Source organism: Mirounga leonina, unplaced genomic scaffold (assembly GCF_011800145.1).
Source record: "Mirounga leonina isolate KUSES-001 unplaced genomic scaffold, KU_Mleo_1.0 Mir_91, whole genome shotgun sequence".
Classification (NCBI taxonomy): Eukaryota; Metazoa; Chordata; class Mammalia; order Carnivora; family Phocidae; genus Mirounga; species Mirounga leonina.
In genome coordinates, this window is record NW_023270839.1 from 40997901 (window position 1) to 41015744 (window position 17844).

Consider the following 17844-nt stretch of genomic DNA (forward strand, 5'->3'; position numbering starts at 1 on the left):
CAAAGTGTAAAGTGGCCTTTGGGGCCTCACCCCATCATACTTTGATTCAGCAGGTCCAATGGATCACATTTTGAAAGTCACTGCCCTGGAGGGTGTGCTCTGGCAACACAGACCCACACACCACTCTCTAGCTGTTGAGGGTGAGCATACATACTGGTTTATGCACTCTCAACACTACCTTCATGTCAGTGGCAAATTAAATGGCAAGTTCCTGCGCCTCGGTTTCCTCATCTGTAAAATGGAAATAGTAATAGAACCTATCAAGGTTGTTGCGGGAATTCAATGACTGAATCCTTATGATGCCTGAAACATTGTCTTGCCCGCAGTAGGAGTCCTTACTGCAATCCACAGCCAGACCAGCAACTACCCTGATAAAAGAAAATACATTGCATTGAGTTTCTCTTTGTATCCCCCCCCCCGGGGGGCGAGAAATGACTGAAAGGGACCACGAGAGGGGCTTCTGGGTGTTGGTTACACAAGTGTTGTATTCACCTGCGAAAATTCATCTTGCTGTTCACTTGGATTTGTGCGCTTAAAATGCACTATCTCCTAGGATCTTCACGGTCCAGTGAAGAACGCAGAGCAGGCATCGTCATCCCCATTTTTCAAACAAGAAGGTGGCAGCTATTTTGATTTGGCCAAAGCAGCAGGGGATGGGGGTGAGGAAGCTCCTTTCGAGAGAACAACCACTTCTCCCGGAGAGCGCAGCGCGAACAGTACCTGGCTCCAGGTAAAAGCTCAGCAAATGGTTTTGAGTCCTTCCAGAATATACCGCCCTTCCCCCAGCGCTCACGCAGACTCAGGGCCCGGGGGTACTCTCAGGGCCGCACACTCAAGGGGCCAGCCCCGCACGTGGGCACCCCCGGGGGAGACCCGCGCGCCAGCGCCCCCGCGGCCCCCGCGGCCCCCGCGGGGGAATGGCGCCCAGCCCCGGGCCAATGAGAGTAGCGGAATTTCTTTCATTCAGTGCGGGGCAGGGCTCCTGCCCGGAAAGGGGCGGGGCGTCGTCTCGGGGGCGGGGCCGCCGCGAGCCGGGGAGAGGGCGGTGCCCGCCCCACGGCCGGACCAATCGGCGCCGCGCCCGGGGGGGGAGGGGGGGACCAGGCCTTTTTTCCCTCCGCGCGGGACCAATCCTGACTTTACAAGCTTGAACTTTTGCCACCCTCGGACGAGCGAGCGCGCCCGAGGAGGTACCCCGCCGCGCCGGCTCCAGGGGCAGGAGCGGCCTTAACCCTTCCTGCGCCGGGCGGCCCGCTGCTGCCGCCGCGCCCCTCCAGCCAGCTCCGGGCCCGCTCGGGCGGGACCCTGCCCCCAACCCACCCCCATTTCCTTGGGGAAACGTAGCGGGGGAAAGCACGACCCCTACCCACATCCCTCTCGGTGGTGCAGAGAATCAGTTGGGGGAAGGGGAGGAGGAAGCACCCGGCCTCGAGGGGGCCCGGGACGGCTGGCGGTCCGCCTAGCTCCGAGGGAGGGCCGTGGCGACCGTGAAGAGTCGGAGAGGAGACACTCCCCGCCTTTACCCCACCCCCTGCAACTCCCTACCTCCGGCAAGCCTGGAGTCCCCGTGCGCCAAGCGTCCCAAGTCCCCCATTTGGCTCAGCAGAGCGACCCCTGACTGCGCAGGGGGTGTGGAGACCTGGTGCCATCACGGAAGATCCTGCTACCCCAACAAATGAGCCTCCCCCTGCTCCCAAGGGACTCAAGCCGGGAAGGCACACACGCACACCCATTTTTATGAGCCTTCCCTGGGATGGGGGTTTGGACCAACTCTAAAGTGCAATGTGTGTTTGCAAGTTTGTGCACAAGCCAGGGAGAGGCAAAGCGCCCCGTTTGCATCCAAGTCTCAGTGGGTCTACCGAGCCCTCGGCCGCTCACCCGTGGTTTGTGTAACTCGCGTGTGTGTGTGTGCGCGCGCGCGGGCGTGTGCGTGTGCTCGCTCGTATCTGTGCCCGCGGCGCAACGCGGGCCAGAAAGCGGGCCGTGGGCGCTGTCAGGCTCGGGGCGGGGGTGCCGGGGCGAGCGTGGGGCGGGAGCCCGGGCTCGGCCCGCCCCGGGAGCCGGCCCCTCGGAGCCTCGGGCCCTGCAATGGGACGTGTTCTCCTTTAAGAGTTAAGAAACTTGAAACCTTGTTTGCGCAACAATCAGCGCCGCGGAGCCGCCAAAGTGTCTAGACTGGCATATGATGGGAGGCAGCCAATGACTCCGCGGCGCTCCTCCGGGGGCCCTCAGTGTGCGTTTGAGGAGAACAAAAAAGAGAGAGAGAGCCGAGCGGGGGAGCGAGCGAGGGAGCCGAGCCGAGAGAAAGAGCCGCCGGGCGCTGCCTCGCCAGACCTCGCAGGGACCGCGGGGCCACCGGGAGGCACTTTTTGTGGAGGGGGGAGGGGGACGACCTCTGCAGCCGCGGCGCCCCGGGCGTCCGAGCGCAGCGTGGGGCGGGCAGCGACCTCTGCCTCGGTGGATTGCATTTTTAATTAAGGATTCCCAACAGCTCTTTGGGATTTTTACAGTTTCCACTCATGTGTTGACACCCGCGTTCAGGAGAAACTTGCTCCAAGTGCATCTAGCGCCTGGGACCTGAGACGGAGTTGGCTTTTCGTGCATGCAATTCCAGGATTTTGGTTTTGTTTGGGGTTTCTTTTTCTTTCTTTCCTTTTTTTTTTTTTTTCCTTTTCTGTTTGCAGGGAGTAAGGAGGAAGCTGAGGGTATCAACAAGACTGCCTTTCGGATCCTGCAGGAAAAGCCCATGTAGTTAAGCGCTTGGGTTTTAAAAGCAGGGCTGCCCCGACACCTGGGGGGTTCGGCGCGAGCGCTTTGTGCTCATGGACCAGCCGCGCAACTTTTGAAGGCTCGCCGGCCCATGCGGGGTCTTTCTGGCGGGGCGCCGCCTGCAGTCCCCCTCCAGCGCCGGGGCTGGAGTTGCTGAGTAGCCGGGCCGCCGGGGTCCATGTAGCCGCTGGCCCCGCGCGGACTGCGGCTCGGCGCGCGCGTGTTCCCCGCCGTCCCGGCCCGGCGAGCTCCCTCATGTTGCAGCCCTGCGGCGCCCCTTCGACGACAGGCTGTGCGCGATCTGCACGGCGCCCGGCGGCGGAGCTTCATGTGGGGCTGCGGCCCGCGCAGCCGGCGCCTCGCTGAGGGAACGGACCCCCGGTAACCGGAGACCGCCTCCCTCCCACCCCCGGCGCCAAAGGATATCGTATGTTCAGGTCCAAACGCTCGGGGCTGGTGCGGCGACTTTGGCGAAGTCGTGTGGTCCCCGACCGGGAGGAAGGCGGCGGCGGCGGCGGCGGCGGCGGCGTCGACGACGAGGATGGGAGCTTGGGCAGCCGAGCTGAGCCGGCCCCGCGGGCACGAGAAGGCGGAGGCTGCGGCCGCTCCGAAGTCCGCCCGGTAGCCCCGCGGCGGCCCCGGGACGCGGTGGGACAGCGAGGCGCCCAGGGCGCGGGGAGGCGCCGGCGCGCAGGGGGCCCCCCGAGGCCCATGTCGGAGCCGGGGGCCGGCGCCGGGGGCTCCCCGCTGGACGTGGCGGGGCCGGGAGGCCCGGGCTGGCTGCCCGAAAGTGACTGCGAGACGGTGACTTGCTGTCTCTTCTCGGAGCGGGACGCCGCGGGCGCGCCGCGGGACGCCGGCGACCCCCTGGCCGGGGCGGTCCTGGAGGCGGCGGGCGGCGGGCGGAGTCGCGAAGCCCGCTCGCGGCTGCTGCTGCTCGAGCAGGAACTCAAGACGGTCACGTACTCGCTGCTGAAGCGGCTCAAGGAGCGCTCGCTGGACACGCTGCTGGAGGCGGTGGAGTCCCGCGGCGGCGTGCCGGGCGGCTGCGTGCTGGTGCCGCGCGCCGACCTCCGCCTGGGCGGCCAGCCCGCGCCGCCGCAGCTGCTGCTCGGCCGCCTCTTCCGCTGGCCCGACCTGCAGCACGCCGTGGAGCTGAAGCCCCTGTGCGGCTGCCACAGCTTCGCCGCCGCCGCCGACGGGCCCACCGTGTGCTGCAACCCCTACCACTTCAGCCGGCTCTGCGGGCCAGGTGAGCGCGCGCGCCGGCGGGGCCGGGGCTTCCCCTCCCCGCCCCGTTCCGAGGCCTTTCGGTCCGGGACACCGCGGGCGGGCGGGCGGGCGGATCTGCGGCTGCACCCGCCGGTGCCCCTGGAGGCAGGACGGCCCGGGAAGTGGGTATCGGGGCACACGTGTCCAATGGCACCTTCTTCTTAAGACTCGGGCAAACTTGCGAGGGTGTGCATTCGAGTTTGCTCTGCAGCTTCAGGGACCAACGTAGGCTGCAACTTCATAGACGGTGAAAGAGGAGGGCAGGCCTAGGAGAAGCCGAACACGAGTGTCGTCCGGCCCCCCCTCCCCCCCCAGTCTGTGCCCAGGCCTGTAGCATTTGTGTACATATGCTTATTCCTATGCTGTACTTTCCTATGTCCAGGTAGATACAAGTTGTGAAATTGGGCGTAGACAATTCATGTCTAGAGACAAAAGTGTTCATAAATTGTCACACTGGTTCCTTTGTATAGTTTGGAGCAAAGCTCTCTCAGAGTGGAGACCACCTTCTTGCCCTGATTGCTCCCGGCATCCCTTGGGTGTCAAATATCAGGGCCCCCGCCGTCCTCCTCATTGTCAGTTCTGTGTCCAGTGTTTCTAGAGTTGAGGGTCTAGAGGTGGAGGAGGCGAGGAAGCCAGATATTAATTTTACTTATCTCTGCGAACTGCCTCCCTTCTTTGTTCTCTTCCTGGGATTTCCCGCACACACCCTACCCCCAGCCCTGATTACCTGAGCAGGCCCTGGGTTCTGGAGCAGAGGTAAGGACAGGTGGAGGCTTCTGGCAGGCCCCAGAAGCTTGCAGTTCCCCTGCTCTGACCTCTGCACTGCAGGGCTCACACATTTCAGCCCATAGCATCTTAGGGGTGTATGCATCAGGTGGCATTGGGTTCCTGTGGGGGTGGGACTGCTGGAAGATTAAAGGCTGTTGGGCCTGGGAGGGCTCTGAACTCCTCCAGTCTCTGTCCCCTCTGGAGAGTCAGCATCTAGCCTGGGAGCACATAGAGGGTCAGATCACAGATCTCTGGACTCCCAGTGTGGAAGGGGACGGTGGGCCCAGGATTTGTCCCAGATGTCTTATTCACATGTAGGGTAGTGGCTAGAGGGGAAAGGCAGGTGTCTCCGCGGTTCCTGAAGAGAGAGCACTAATGGGGTGGGGGTGGGGGTGAAGCAGCATTGACCTGGCTGCCCTGGTCCCCACATGGTCACTCCAGGCGTGACTCGAGGGCTTTTGGCAGTTCCGGACCTGTGGCCCATGGTAGGCTTTGTGTGCCCCTTGTTCCTCTTCCAGACAGCTTCTCCTGGAAGTGGCTTCCTCCTCTCTGCCACCCTGTCTCCTCCCTAACTCTGGAGAGGGGGGCCCTGTTTGTGGTTGCCCTGTCCCCAGTCATTTTTGTTGCGTGGGAGATAATTGGCGGGGCCCGCTCTGTGCTTTTAGCAGGTCTTGGCAACTACTTTCTCTCTTACCAGGTCAGTCTGCCCACAGATATTTGTTGAGCACTTACTCTGTGCCAGGCATGGCGCTGGGTGCTATAGCAGGGAGAGTAGAAATATGAGTAGGACCCATGCCCTTAAGAAACATAATCTTCCCTGGGGAGATGGGGCAGAGACGGGGGAAGAAGGGCCAGGTCATTGGGTCTGAACTATCAGAGCGCTGTGGGATGTGTAGGTAACAGGATCCCCTCCAGGAGCTCCATAATTCTATCTGGAGATGGACTCCAGGAGGTGGTGGGCAGAGAGGAGGAGGAGGAGAGGGCCAGCTGAGAGTCAAGGTGCCAGGCAGGCTCAGGTGTGTGAGCCAGAAGGGATGCACACCCCTCCCTCCCTGGATTAGAAGCCAACTTAGGTGGTGGTTCAAGTTTGGCCAATTTGGGGGGGGGGGTACAGCTGCAGTGGAACAGTTCGTCCCAAAGCCCTGGTCCCAGGGTCTCTAGTAAGCTTGACCTTGGATGAGTAACCTCCCCTCACAGTCTCCCTACTGGTGAGTGGGTGGCTCTAGGAATATTCTCCACATCTAATTCTAGACTGAGCATTGGTACTTGACTCCCTCCCTCATCCCAAAAGGAGGCACTGTTGCAGGGGCTGTGTCTGTTCTGTTCCTCTTTGCCAGCCCTCCCCCCTCCCCCCATTCAGGCCACCCTCGGGGCAGTTGGGAAGACTGATGGTCTGGGAAGAGTTTTCAGTAGGTGCCAGGTTGACCCTCTTGCTTCATCCCCTGCCTGATGGCTTGGGCCGCTGGGACTGAGAACTGGGGAGCCCTTTGCTGCCCACCCCACCCCTGCTGCCTGGCCGCCAGCCTGGCTCCTGGAGCTGGGCGGGTGCATAGCTGGAGCTCAGCCGTGCGCATCCTGATAAGGAGACTGCTCCTTCCAGGGCTCTGGGGGAAGAGGGTTGGGGCAGTGGGGCGGGCAGGCAGGCAGACAGACAGATGGACAGACACACTCAGGGAGAGCAGGCACGTAGCTGGAGAGTACACCCGAATACCCAGCAGGCCAACTGAGGGGCACCCTACCAGTCACCCCAGTGCCCACCGGACCCCCACAGGGAGCCCAGGTGGCCAGGAGGCCCCTTTCTGGGCAGTGCTGATCCCTGCTGCTCAGAGCGAACCCTGCTCCCATCCATCAGCTTGCTTTGGGACAGTGGGGCCAGTTCCCCTCTTTGGGCCTCTTTTCCCACGTGTAAAGTGAGGCGGTGGACAGAATCCCTGGGGTCTGATGGGCAGATTCCAGGGGACCCAGGCCTGCCTCCCCTGCCCTGCTCTCTCCCCCATGCTTGTCTCAGAGAGTGGGGGTCCTCCCTCTATGCCCGGCTCTGTCCAGCACCTCCGTCCCCATGGGAGTCAGGCCCAGCTCCCCTTCCCTCTTGTGTGTCTTTCTGTCCCGGGAAAAGCCAGTTCACTGAGCTCGGTGCCTATGTGGACGGAAATGTGGAGAAATACTTTAATCACAGTTCTAACCTGTGTTTATACAGCTCCTTTCTCCTGAAAGTATCTATTAACTTTGGAATAAATCTCCTGCTCTTTGCTCCACCACTTTTTTTTTTTCTGTAATTATATTCAGTAAATTACTATTATCCAAATTGCGCCAGGGAAAGAGACAGAGCAAGAGCGAACTTCTAAACGACTGGAGGAGGCCGCCTAGGAAAACACAGGGTTCCCAGGCCAGGACTATAGGAATTAGAATGGGCTAAAAAGTTTTCCTTTTATTTGGCCTGGCATTATCCCTTTGAAATGAGATCAATTTCAAGTTGGGCTTCCAAGCCCCTGCCCCGCCCCTCTGGCGGCCCCTCGGCCTGCCCGCCCTGCTCCTCGGAGCTCCTCCTTGGAGGTGAGGAAGGGGTGATAATGTGCAGTTTGCTTCTTGCTGGCGCCAGCCGGCTGCGCTGTTTATCTGGCTGCCGGGGGAATCTGGGCAATTAGGCTCTGCCGGCCTTAAAGCGCCAGGAGCTCCTTTTCCGAGGCTCCCAACCCGGGCTTGGGGGTTGAGCCTTCAGGTTCTGGGGGTGGAGGGGACTGTTGCTTGGGAGGCCCCCTCCCGCCGCCACAGCCACCCCTGGGAGGGTGGCGACTGGGAGGCCCAGGGATGCATGTGGATCCTTTCCTAAGGGAGATGCTGGACTGCAGAGACGGGGGTGGAAGGCATTGTCCCAAACTGAAACATTACCAGGCGCTGGGAGAGGCAGAGAACTCTCCTGGCTTTAGAATTATGGTCTAGATCCCAAAAGGCTAAGTACCCCCTGGGGGCTAACCAGAGGCCCGTCTGAGCTGAGCTGAGCTGAGCACTAACCTTCTGGTACGCTCGGCCCCTGGCTGACTGCTTACTTCTGAAGGAAGTTGGAGGAGATTCCTGCAGTTGATGCCTGAGGCTGGAGTGTCTGATGTCTCTCTCTCTCTCATGTCCATTTCTTTTAGAGGGGCCCGCAGGGTTCTAGGAGCTCTCCCCTTCAAGTTTAGAGCATCTAAGTTACTACTGAAAAATCAATACAACTTCTGTAAGTGCTGAGGTGGCTCCTAAGAGGGGACTGGATAGAGGGCCTAGAGGCAGCCCACACTTGCTCTTCTGACCTTTTGTCTCCCACCTGAGTACCCGCCTTGCCCACCTGAGTTAGTGACCTGGGGCTCCCCTCACCCAGATCCGTGGGGCCGGGAAGTGTTGGGAGTGAAGCGGCGGTGCCAGTTAAAGGTCACCCAGGACTGGTCATAGCAGCATCATTATTATTCCTAGTAGTCAAAAAATGGAGAAAGTCTAAATGTCCATTAGCTGAGGAATGGCTAACCAGCCATACAACGGAATATCATTCAGCCATAAAAGAGTTCGTGGATGCTGCAGCTCGGGCGAGCCTTGAAAGCATACGCCAAGGGAAAGAAGCCAGACACAAAGGGCCACATACTATGTAAACCTATTAGTGTGAAATGTCCAGAATAAGCAGATCCATAGGGACTGAAAGTAGATTTGTGGTTGTCTAGGGTTTGGGGGTTGAGGGAATAGGGACTGACTGCTAACGGGACAGGGCTTCTTTGGGGTGAGGAAAATGTCCAGTAATTACATGGTGGTGTTGGTCTCACAACTCTCAGTATACTAAAAAACACTGAATTACACACTTTAAAAGAGTGAACCTTAGGGTATGTGAATGAGAACTCAATTGTTTGAAAAAAAAGGTAACTCGGTATTGGTCCCCACCTGGCCTTCCACTTTGTTTTGCAGAAGTAAAATAACATCTCCTGCCTTTCTGTGGACTTTTCTTGGACAGGTCCTTTACCTGGCTGGACCCCAGGTGCCCGAACCAGTTAAAAGGAGCAGTTGAGCTGGGTGAACATGTGACATTATAAATCCCTGTGTCTTGGGGTGGAGTCCATAAGCCTTCATACTTTTTAACTTGCCCAGGATGGAATTTAGCATTCAGCTTCCAGCCTCTGAAGTTGTTCAGCAGTTCTGTGCGAACCATTTTGCTGGAGCAAATGGGGGCCTGGTCAAGTCCCTCCTAAAAGCTTTGCAGTTCCTCACAAGCTGGTGTGAGGGACGTTTCAAATTTATAGATTTGCTTTCTGCCTCATTCACATTAGGACACACCCAGCCCGGGAGTGGCCGTGGGTGGTGGGAGTCTCGGGCGGCTCCTTCAAGAGGGGACTTTGATAGCCCTTCTTGCCCTCCACATTTTGGGTCCCAGATAAACAGCCCCTGGGAGAAATGCTGGGGTTGGTGACAGTGGCTTGACTCCAGCCGCCACTGCCCATTGCTGCCAAGTTTCACTTTTGGGGGACAGATCTGGGAGGCCAGTTGTCCAGAGCGCCCCACCGTGTGTGGCCTGAGCCTCAGCCAATCAGATTTTTGCAGAAGGAACCCTAACACAGGAATTACAGGCCTTCCGATAAGTGAGTGGGGGAGTGGACAGGGCATGAGGCTGGGGATCAGGAGACCTGGCTTCTGGCTGTGGCTCTGGTTCTCCCACCAGTTTGCTGTGTGGCCCTGGGGCAGTCACCTCCCCCGGCCGGGCCTCAGTGCTCACTGTGCAGTGGGAGTGCCCGCCTCAGTTCTCTTTCCCTGTGGAGCTGTAGCCCCACTTGCATTTTGCCTCTTGTCCTGAGAGGCCGGTCTTCACTCAGGTCTGGTCTCTCGCCCCTCCAAGACCCTGTGGACCAGTGGGCCAAGTGGCTCCTACTGAAGGCAAATAGTTGCCTTCCTGGAGTCTTGTTGGGGGGCTCCTTTGGGTCACTCCTTTCAGCCTCTAGGTCTTTGTTCTCCACACCTTTGTCTGCAGAGGCCCCCACCTCTCCATTATCCTGGTCACCATCGTCTTTGTCCGCACATGTTGACCGAGCACTTTCTGTGCACGTGATGGACTGATGACTGGGGTGAAGGGGTGTAATACAAGGTGCCTCTTGTTGCCTGTGTCCTTGGGATGTAGAGCAGAGTCAGGGCCTGGGCCCCGATTCCAGTTCCACCATGATTGGCTGGGGGGGAAACTGGGTAAGTCAGTCTTCTCATCTGTAAAATGGGAATGAGAATGGCCACCTTATTTATTTTTGAGAAAGGATGAAATAAGAAGTGCCCAGAAGCGTGATTAACCACGCTGTACCTAAGATCCAAAAGAATGCAATTACTTACAATAAATGAAGTTGAAAATGCCTGGTGTGGAGAAAGACACAGGCATTCAGCAAATGTTTGCTTCTCTCCCAGTGGCTCTTCCATGATTCACTTTTCCTTCTCCCAAACGCCTGTCCACAAAAGATTCCCTGTTTCTAGACCTCAGAGCCTTGACTTTGTTGAAGTAATTTCAGGCTGGAGAAGCTGGGTGGGGAAAAAGTGAAGCTGCACTGGGTGTGCAGAGGAAAACAAACGCTCCTACAACGAATTGTGCCTTATTATAATTGCGAAAAACACTTATTACCCCTTGTGTCATTACTGATACCTGCCTAATAATAGTTATTACCGCTTTACTACCACTGAGGGTTTGTTTTCTTTTGCGATTTGGTGGTGTTTAGTTTCGTTTAGGGAAAATGAAGGGTCATTTCATTCATGCAAATTGTTACTTAGTTTAGCAAATTGTTACTTCCCCTAAAGCAAGAGGCTAAGGAATTCTTCTGAAGACAAAATACATGTTTTTAAGGAGGAGTATTTTAGGCAAATGAAAGGAAACCAAAAGAAAAATACCATAGACAATAAGGAATCACAGAGGGTCTGAGCCGGGAGGCCATGGAGAGCTTGGGGTGCACCCCTTCTCTTTACAAAGTGGGAGACTGAGGCCGAGAGCTAGCTGGAAGTGACTGGCTTAAGGTCTCCCATCTGGGAAGCTGGGTTGCCTTCCTGGGCTCTAGCCAGTCTTGCCCTCCTCCCTGCCCCCGAAGAATGTCAGTTATAATGCAGCTTATTTGGAAAGGAGCTTCTGTGTCTCTCACACTCAGTTCTGATTAGAGTTGCCAAATTTAGCCAATAAAAGGACAATGCCTAGCTGAATTTGAATTTCTGTTAAAAACAGCACATAATCTTTTAGTATACGTATGTCCCAAACAGGGCATGGGACATACGTATACTAGAAATTATGCCATATGTATCCAAACTTGAAATTTAACAGAGCATCCTGCGTTTTATCAGGCAGGTATCCTAGCTCTGACTCTCACTGCACCCATGTTTCATTTGTTGTAACAACAGTTAGTGTTTGTACAGGTACTTTTCCAGAGTACCAAGAGCTGTTTTACATATATTATCTTCGTTTGCCCTCCTGGCAAACCTGGCAGGTCTTGATGGTTATTATCCCTATTTCAGAGCTGAGGAGACAGGCTCAGAGAAGGGAAGTAGTAACTTGCCTGAGGTCACACAGCCAAAGGGGGGGCAGATGAGGGCTTGAGTCTGGGTCTGTACCCCAAGCCTGTGGCCTTCCCCGTTGGGTAAAGAGAGGTGGTGGGGAAAGAGTTTTCTGGGGGCTGGGCTTATTATTTGAGGACACCAATCATCAAAAGCCAGGTCGAACCCCCAGGTGTGACCTCCCCTGCCCCAGCCGTGACGTGTTGTGTCTCCTGTCTTCCAGAATCACCACCACCCCCCTATTCTCGGCTGTCTCCTCGCGACGAGTACAAGCCACTGGGTAAGTGTGTCCTCCTTCCCACCCAGCTCCCTTTCAATCCGGGGGCGGGGGGGGGGGGGTGCAGCCTCAGTGCCGAAGGGCTGGAGGGAAGGAGGGGGCGAAAAGCAGGCCTGGCTGCCTTTGCGCTGGGGCAAAGTTTTACAAACACACCTACACTTGGGCCAAAGCAGACCCAGGCTCTGCAGCGGGCTATTTACATCTCGAAATTCCTCCGCTCATCATTAACCTCTCTGTGACCTTTAAACATGGGCCTGTGGGAGATGAATGGGTTTTGGCTTAAGCACCTCATTGGAGATGGGTTGGTGTTTCTCCCTTTTCCTCTCTCCCTTCCCCAGCCCTCGGTTGCTCTCCTTTTAGCTTGCAGTAATTAGCACTATGACAGATAGGTAGAGCATGAAGTCACTGTGGAGAGGAGTGGTGTGCTTCTCCCCATGTTAAGCCAAGAAGTTCACCTGGGCAGAAACAACAGTGGGACCATGGAGACAGCTTGTGTGTCGGTGCAGGAAGTCGCTGGCATGGTCCGTCCCCTCTGTGCGCTCAGTGGAGCTGGTCATCGTTTTAGGCAGGTCCCATTTGGAGGCAGAACGGGTGTTCTGGAAAACCTTGGGGCTAGACGAGCAGCTCAGATTCTGGAGTAGAGGCATGTGGTTTTGAAAGTGGCGATGGCTTGTTCTCTGGCCCTGCTGTACCCTCCAGTGGAGGATCCCAGGGGTGGGGCCAGTTAGTTCGGCTTTACCAGTATCAGGAGAGCAAGTTTGTTTCCCAGGCAGTTCCCGTGGGATTCAGGCTCTCGAAGTCAGCTAGCATGGCAGTGATGCTAATACATTCCACCAAGTGACCACAAGAAGTGGGTTTTGTTTTGTTTTTGGTAAAGGCCTCTTCCCAGTAGCCTCTGTCAGCATCGTCTGGGAGGTCACTCCTAAGTGACACAGACTCTCAGGCATCCAGGCCAGTTTGCTTTCCAGGCCCCCCTGTGGAGTGAGAAGCGCCCCCCAGGTCCGCTCAGGAGTTTGACCTCTTTGGTCAAGGGGGACAGAGGCTGTCCCATGACGGTGTTTGAGTCTGTGGTTTAATGATGGCAACTTCCTCATTGTTTCTCCCCACGTCTGGTCATCCCGTGGATGGAGGAACTTTTTTTAGTTCTCCGGGGAACCGAAGAGGTCATCTGGTGGGACCCTGTCACTTCACAGATGAGGGATCTGGCTGAGGGACGAAGAGGGCCCCCCAGCTAATGAGCAGCAGGGCTGAGGCCGAAACCCACGAAGCAGCCCCCTGTTCGACTCAGCCGTTCTCCATCCCTCCCTCATGGGCCTGTCTCAGCATTTCCCGAGTCAACATAATTGCACTAGTCGCTTAGAAGATCCCTAGTTCCATTAGAGGAAGGAGGAAAAAAAAAACCCAAACAACCCAAATGTTCTCAGTAAATGTAGCCCCTCTGTTTGAATGTCAAGGATCATTACCCTGAGGAATTGCGGGTCAGCCTGAGATGAAGCAGCAAAAATCAGGACAGTGCCTGGCCCTGCAGAGTGACCATTTGGAAATCAACAGGTGTCTCGGTTATTTTACAAATGGGACAACTGAGGCCTAGAAAGAGGAAGTGACACCCGCTGGTGGTCACACAGCTCAGGAGTCTGCAAACTATGGCCTACCACCTGTTTTTGTATGGCTTGTGAGCTAAGGTTGGTTTGCACTTTTTTGGATGGTTAAAAAAAAAATCAAAAGAGTACTATTTCCTGACGCGTGAAGATGACATGAAATTCAAAGTCTAGCATCCATACAAAAAGTCCTGCTGGAACATGGCCGTGTTCCCCCACTCCCACATTGTCTCTCGCTGTTTCTATACTCCAGCGACACAGTTGAGTTGCTGTCACAGAGATCCTGTGGCTCGCAAGGCTGAAAGTTTGATTTATGACGGGGGCCCTTTGCAGAAAAAGTTGGTGAGCCCTGATTTTTATGACTGGTGGCAGAGGTGGGACTCAAACCTGGGACCCTGGCTTCCAGACAGGGTCCCTCCGTGGGGCTTGAGCAGTGATCAAGGTGGGGAGTGTTCTTTTCTCTACCAGCCACTGCGCTGCTTCCAATGTCAGGGGTCACTAGAAGCAGTAAATGGGAGGCTTTGGAAGAATGCACAGTAGGGCCTCAAGAGCCTTGAAAGGTGGAAACCATTCCCACTCTGGGGACCCTCACTCACTAAGCTGTCCACGTGGGCTCTCTAGTGGCTCCCTTAGAAATAAGGTTCAGCCTGCGATGATGTTACTTCAGCCAAGAAGTAGCAGCAAGACTCAGGGCGCTGAACACTTCGGGACCAATAGATATGAAAAGCAAAACTCTCTTAAGAAGTTCCCACTTGGGCATTGTGGGTCTTATTTTTATTTTAAAGAGATTTTTCCATCTGTCCTTATTTCCCTCCTAGCACGTTTTACCAGCAGATAACTTTTTCGTGCCCCGATAAATAGTCCGAGCTATTTTTTGTATTATTTTCTTTTCCTTGCATTGTTGCTTTTTCATAAACAAAAAGTCAGTTCACTTCTAAGCCTCTGTGATCACATGAGACCAAAAAAACAAAATAAAACCCAGAACACCCAGTCAGCATCTGGCAAGTGGGAAACAAACAAAACAAAACAAAAACCCCAAATTGGTTAATGTTTCATCTTCCCGTTCCCCAAACCTTGTGGTAAAAGGGGGAAAAAAAATCCTACAGATCCAGTGGAATTCTAGCTAGCCAGGGCCTTGGCTAACGGTTTTAGTCCCAGGAATCCCCAGCTTGGAGTGGCTCTCCTGAGCCAGGTGGGACCAGCTGAGCCAGACCTGGGTTGAGCTGGGTAAGAAGGTGACGAGCTGTCAGCCTCACAGAACATGCCTTATGACTCCTTCACACGGACAACACCTCGTGGCTGGGAGCAGAGGAAAAATTTTGCGAGTCCGCCTGCCCAAAAAGGCATCGGCTTGTCTGGGTAGCAGCTCAGTGTTCCAGAGAAAACGTGCAAAAGATTTTCCTTTCCCCATCTCACTCACTGCACTGAAGACAGGGGAAAACAAATAATGCGCACCATATGAAGTACTTAAAATTACTTAAAAAAAAAATAGCCTTAAAAAAACAAAACAAAACAAAACAAAACAAAAACACAGTCCAGGCGTTGAAAGTTGCCCTGTGAGCAGGTTTGGATATTAAGGAATGGAGGAGGGAAGAGGGGAAAAAAAGTTAATCTGGGAGCAAATGCTTGAGCCCTTAATTAGAGGGGTGCAGGTGGGACAGAGTGAGGGTGGCTGGTAACTTGTTAAAACAGAGCTTCCCCAGCTCCAGCGGGAGGAAGGAAGGAAGGAAGGAAGAAAGGAAGGAAGCAAGAAGGAACAACTTTAAGAATTTTAATGGTGGTAATTAAGCGCAGCAACTATGAATTGTTTAGGGGCTTAATTTAACCTTACCCACGGATGCTCCAAGTTGCTACTTGCTCAGTCCCCTGAACTTGGGTTATTTCTGTGGTCAGAGTAGTTGAGACTTTTTCAGGTGCCAAGGCTGCAAGACTCAGCATTTTCCAGTGGAGTTCCAGGGCTGGCTGGCTTGGTCTCGTGTGATCATGGGACGAGGTTACAGAGTGGCATCAGAAAGCTGGGAGGGACACAGTGCCCTTTGCAAGCACTTGCATGCACACACACGTGCACACGCACACACACACACAGATGCGTGAGAGAGAAGAAAAGAGAGGAGTGCCCCACCGCCGACTAAGTTGTCTTTCTCTTTCCTCCGTAGATCTATCTGATTCCACATTGTCTTACACTGAAATGGAGGCCACCAACTCCCTCATCACCGCCCCGGGTGAATTCTCAGGTTGGCATTTCTGTCCTTGCACGGTGCTGTTGTGTTGAACTTCACAGAAGGGGACAGGTGGGGGCGGGGAGCTTGATGGAGGCCTTTTTGATTTCCTCTCTCCTTTTCTTTTCCCATTTCCTCCCACCTCTTGGATTGGAAGATTCACTGTCTTCGTTGCCGGCGTCCTTGGGGTTAAGAACGATCTGTACAAGTGAGATCTAAAGTTGGTCACTTGGAAAGTGCTTGCTGGGCCACCAGTTGTCTCCACCTTGTCTCTCTCCACCAAGTGCTCACCAGTTGTCTCCACCTTGTCTCTCGTGGGCCTGGTGAAAGCCTAGCATGACCCTCCATCCCTCTGTTTAGCAGGGGAGCCTCTTGTCCCAGCTGCTGAGAGACTCCAAAACACATGTGTTTGTATACATTTATCTTTGTGGCTTTTTCCTCCTCTCCGCACTCTGGGGAAGGACAGACGTGGAAGGTCAGAAGAGGGGGAAATCGAGTGGGTAGAACGAGCTTGGGGGAGGGTCTGGCAAGCGAGGATTTTGCCAAAGGCTGGTGGTTTCCATGTCTCTCCCTGAGCGGTGGATGCTGGGCTAGGAAACAGAGAGAACCCCAGTTTGGAGTCCCCCAAGCCCCTGCAATGAAAAGTTGGCCACAGGGATCCTCCCATTCCTGAGAATAGCTAAACCTAGCTTTCCTTAAGAAACGAGAGGTTGGCCGTGACCTGGGGTCATCGGGGGCCAGGAGGGACTCTGGTGCGGAGGTCTGTGGGACCCTATGGGAGCATGGCGGATGGGTGTGCTAGGAAGACAGCTGGGGCTTGTGGCCTGGGTCTGTGCTGCGTGGCGTGACAGCCACTCAGGCTGGTGGTGCTTCTTCCCAAGTGGGCATGGCTGGCTCCCCGGGTGAGAGCCTCTATGTGCATCCGAGCTGTTCTTCCCCTGCCCCACGCCTGGGGCATAATGGCGACAGCAGTGACCATAGCTGTTTATGGAGTGTTTCCTTCTGGCCGTGTCCGCTGCCCCGGCCCTGTACATGCATGGTCTCAGAACAGTAAAGTACTGGCCCCGGGTCACATAGTGGCAGAGTCATTCGCCACTATGCCACTGTGCTCCTGACTGCTGTCCTGTCCCCCTTTTCTGCAAGGGCTGCATGTACCTCCAAAGCCTCCATTCCCCCACGTGAAGTTCTGGCTGTGATTCTTGCCATCCTCATCCCATGACTAAGGGGGACACGATGCTGGCTGCACGTGGCTGCCTGGCCATTTCCCAGGTCCGAGCCCTTCCCGATTCATTCCGTATTCCATCACAACCGTGGGAGATGAAACAGGTACGCCTGTTTCAAAGATGGGAAAACGAGAAGCTGGAGCAGGAAGTGACTTGCCCAGGGTCCCATAGTGGGTCCCCTTGCCTTCTGGTCTCTGGTGGCCCCTCTGATTGGGGTTTTCTTCTATGCCTTTTGGCCCCTACTTGGTTATAATGCCTTTCCCTGAAAGACCTTACCAAATGAGCACAAGAACTTAGTATTTTAATCCATTCTTTTTCTTCTGTGCCTATAATTTTGAAGCAGGAGGCTTAACAGTATTTCTGAATGCATGATTCTGTGCCCCTGCCAGCCCTCAGAATGTATTTAATTTAGGTGGATTGCATCGGCATGGGTCGTCTAGATGGATGGGTAATTTTTCCACATTCTCTGCTTCCACCCTCACCTGGTTAATGGTGGAAACTGCCATTTGCGGAGATGCTTTAGAGTTCCACGGTCAGGGTCTGTTTGCAGATACAGTCTCTTTGGATCTCTGTCCTCCCAGAGCTGGCTGGGTGTGTGGCTCAGTCAGAAAGGAGCAGACCCCAGAGCACCTACAAGAACCAGGAGAGAGCACCTTCTGGAGGGGATGTCCAGAGACCCTGGGGGCTGTTAGATTTGGCGGCCTTTGGGGCCCCACGTCTGGGATTACCACCCAGTCATTCTAGAGCACTGTGTGGTACTGGCCAGTGAGCAGATCCCCGCTGCTCTTTACTGTGGACGAGGCCTGCATGGTTTGCATGAGAAAATTTGGCGTCCAGTGGCTTGGAATTCTGAGGGGCTGAGGGAACTGGGGAGAAAGTTTGGGGTTTCAGGGGTGGGGGTGGGGGGATCAAATGGGGTCTGCTGGGCTTTGGTCGGAGTTCGAGGTTGTCTCAGGAGGCGAGTGGAGCGTTCCCCGTGTGGTCACCCAGGCACCTTCCAGGAACGTCACTCATCTCCTCCCGTTCTGGGGGCTCGCTGGTCAGCTTTTCCAGCTTACTCGTCCTGTGGGATTCAGAGGACCAGTGGGTTGGCACTGCCCTTGCCTCCTGGGAGCTCCTAGGCTTGGGGCGGCGGTAGCTGTCACCCTGGAGGACAGGCTCGGGGAGGGAGGCGCTGCAGGGTGAGGGGA

The 17844-nt window shown here is 55.5% G+C and overlaps 1 protein-coding gene across 2 annotated transcripts in view; it reads left to right on the plus strand.

The window, feature by feature from the left end:
* Positions 1-2009: 2009 nt before the first annotated feature.
* The window catches only part of SMAD6 (SMAD family member 6), a 75914-nt gene continuing 60079 nt past the window's right edge, over positions 2010-17844 (plus strand). Inside the window, exons 1-3 of one of the 2 annotated variants that reach the window (XM_034994767.1) lie at positions 2010-4021; positions 11561-11617; positions 15369-15446. In XM_034994767.1, the coding sequence (XP_034850658.1) occupies positions 3199-4021; positions 11561-11617; positions 15369-15446 (958 nt within the window). In that variant the 5' untranslated portion in view covers positions 2010-3198. The remainder of the gene's footprint in view (positions 4022-11560; positions 11618-15368; positions 15447-17844) is intronic. The other variant, XM_034994768.1, reaches the window with a different exon arrangement.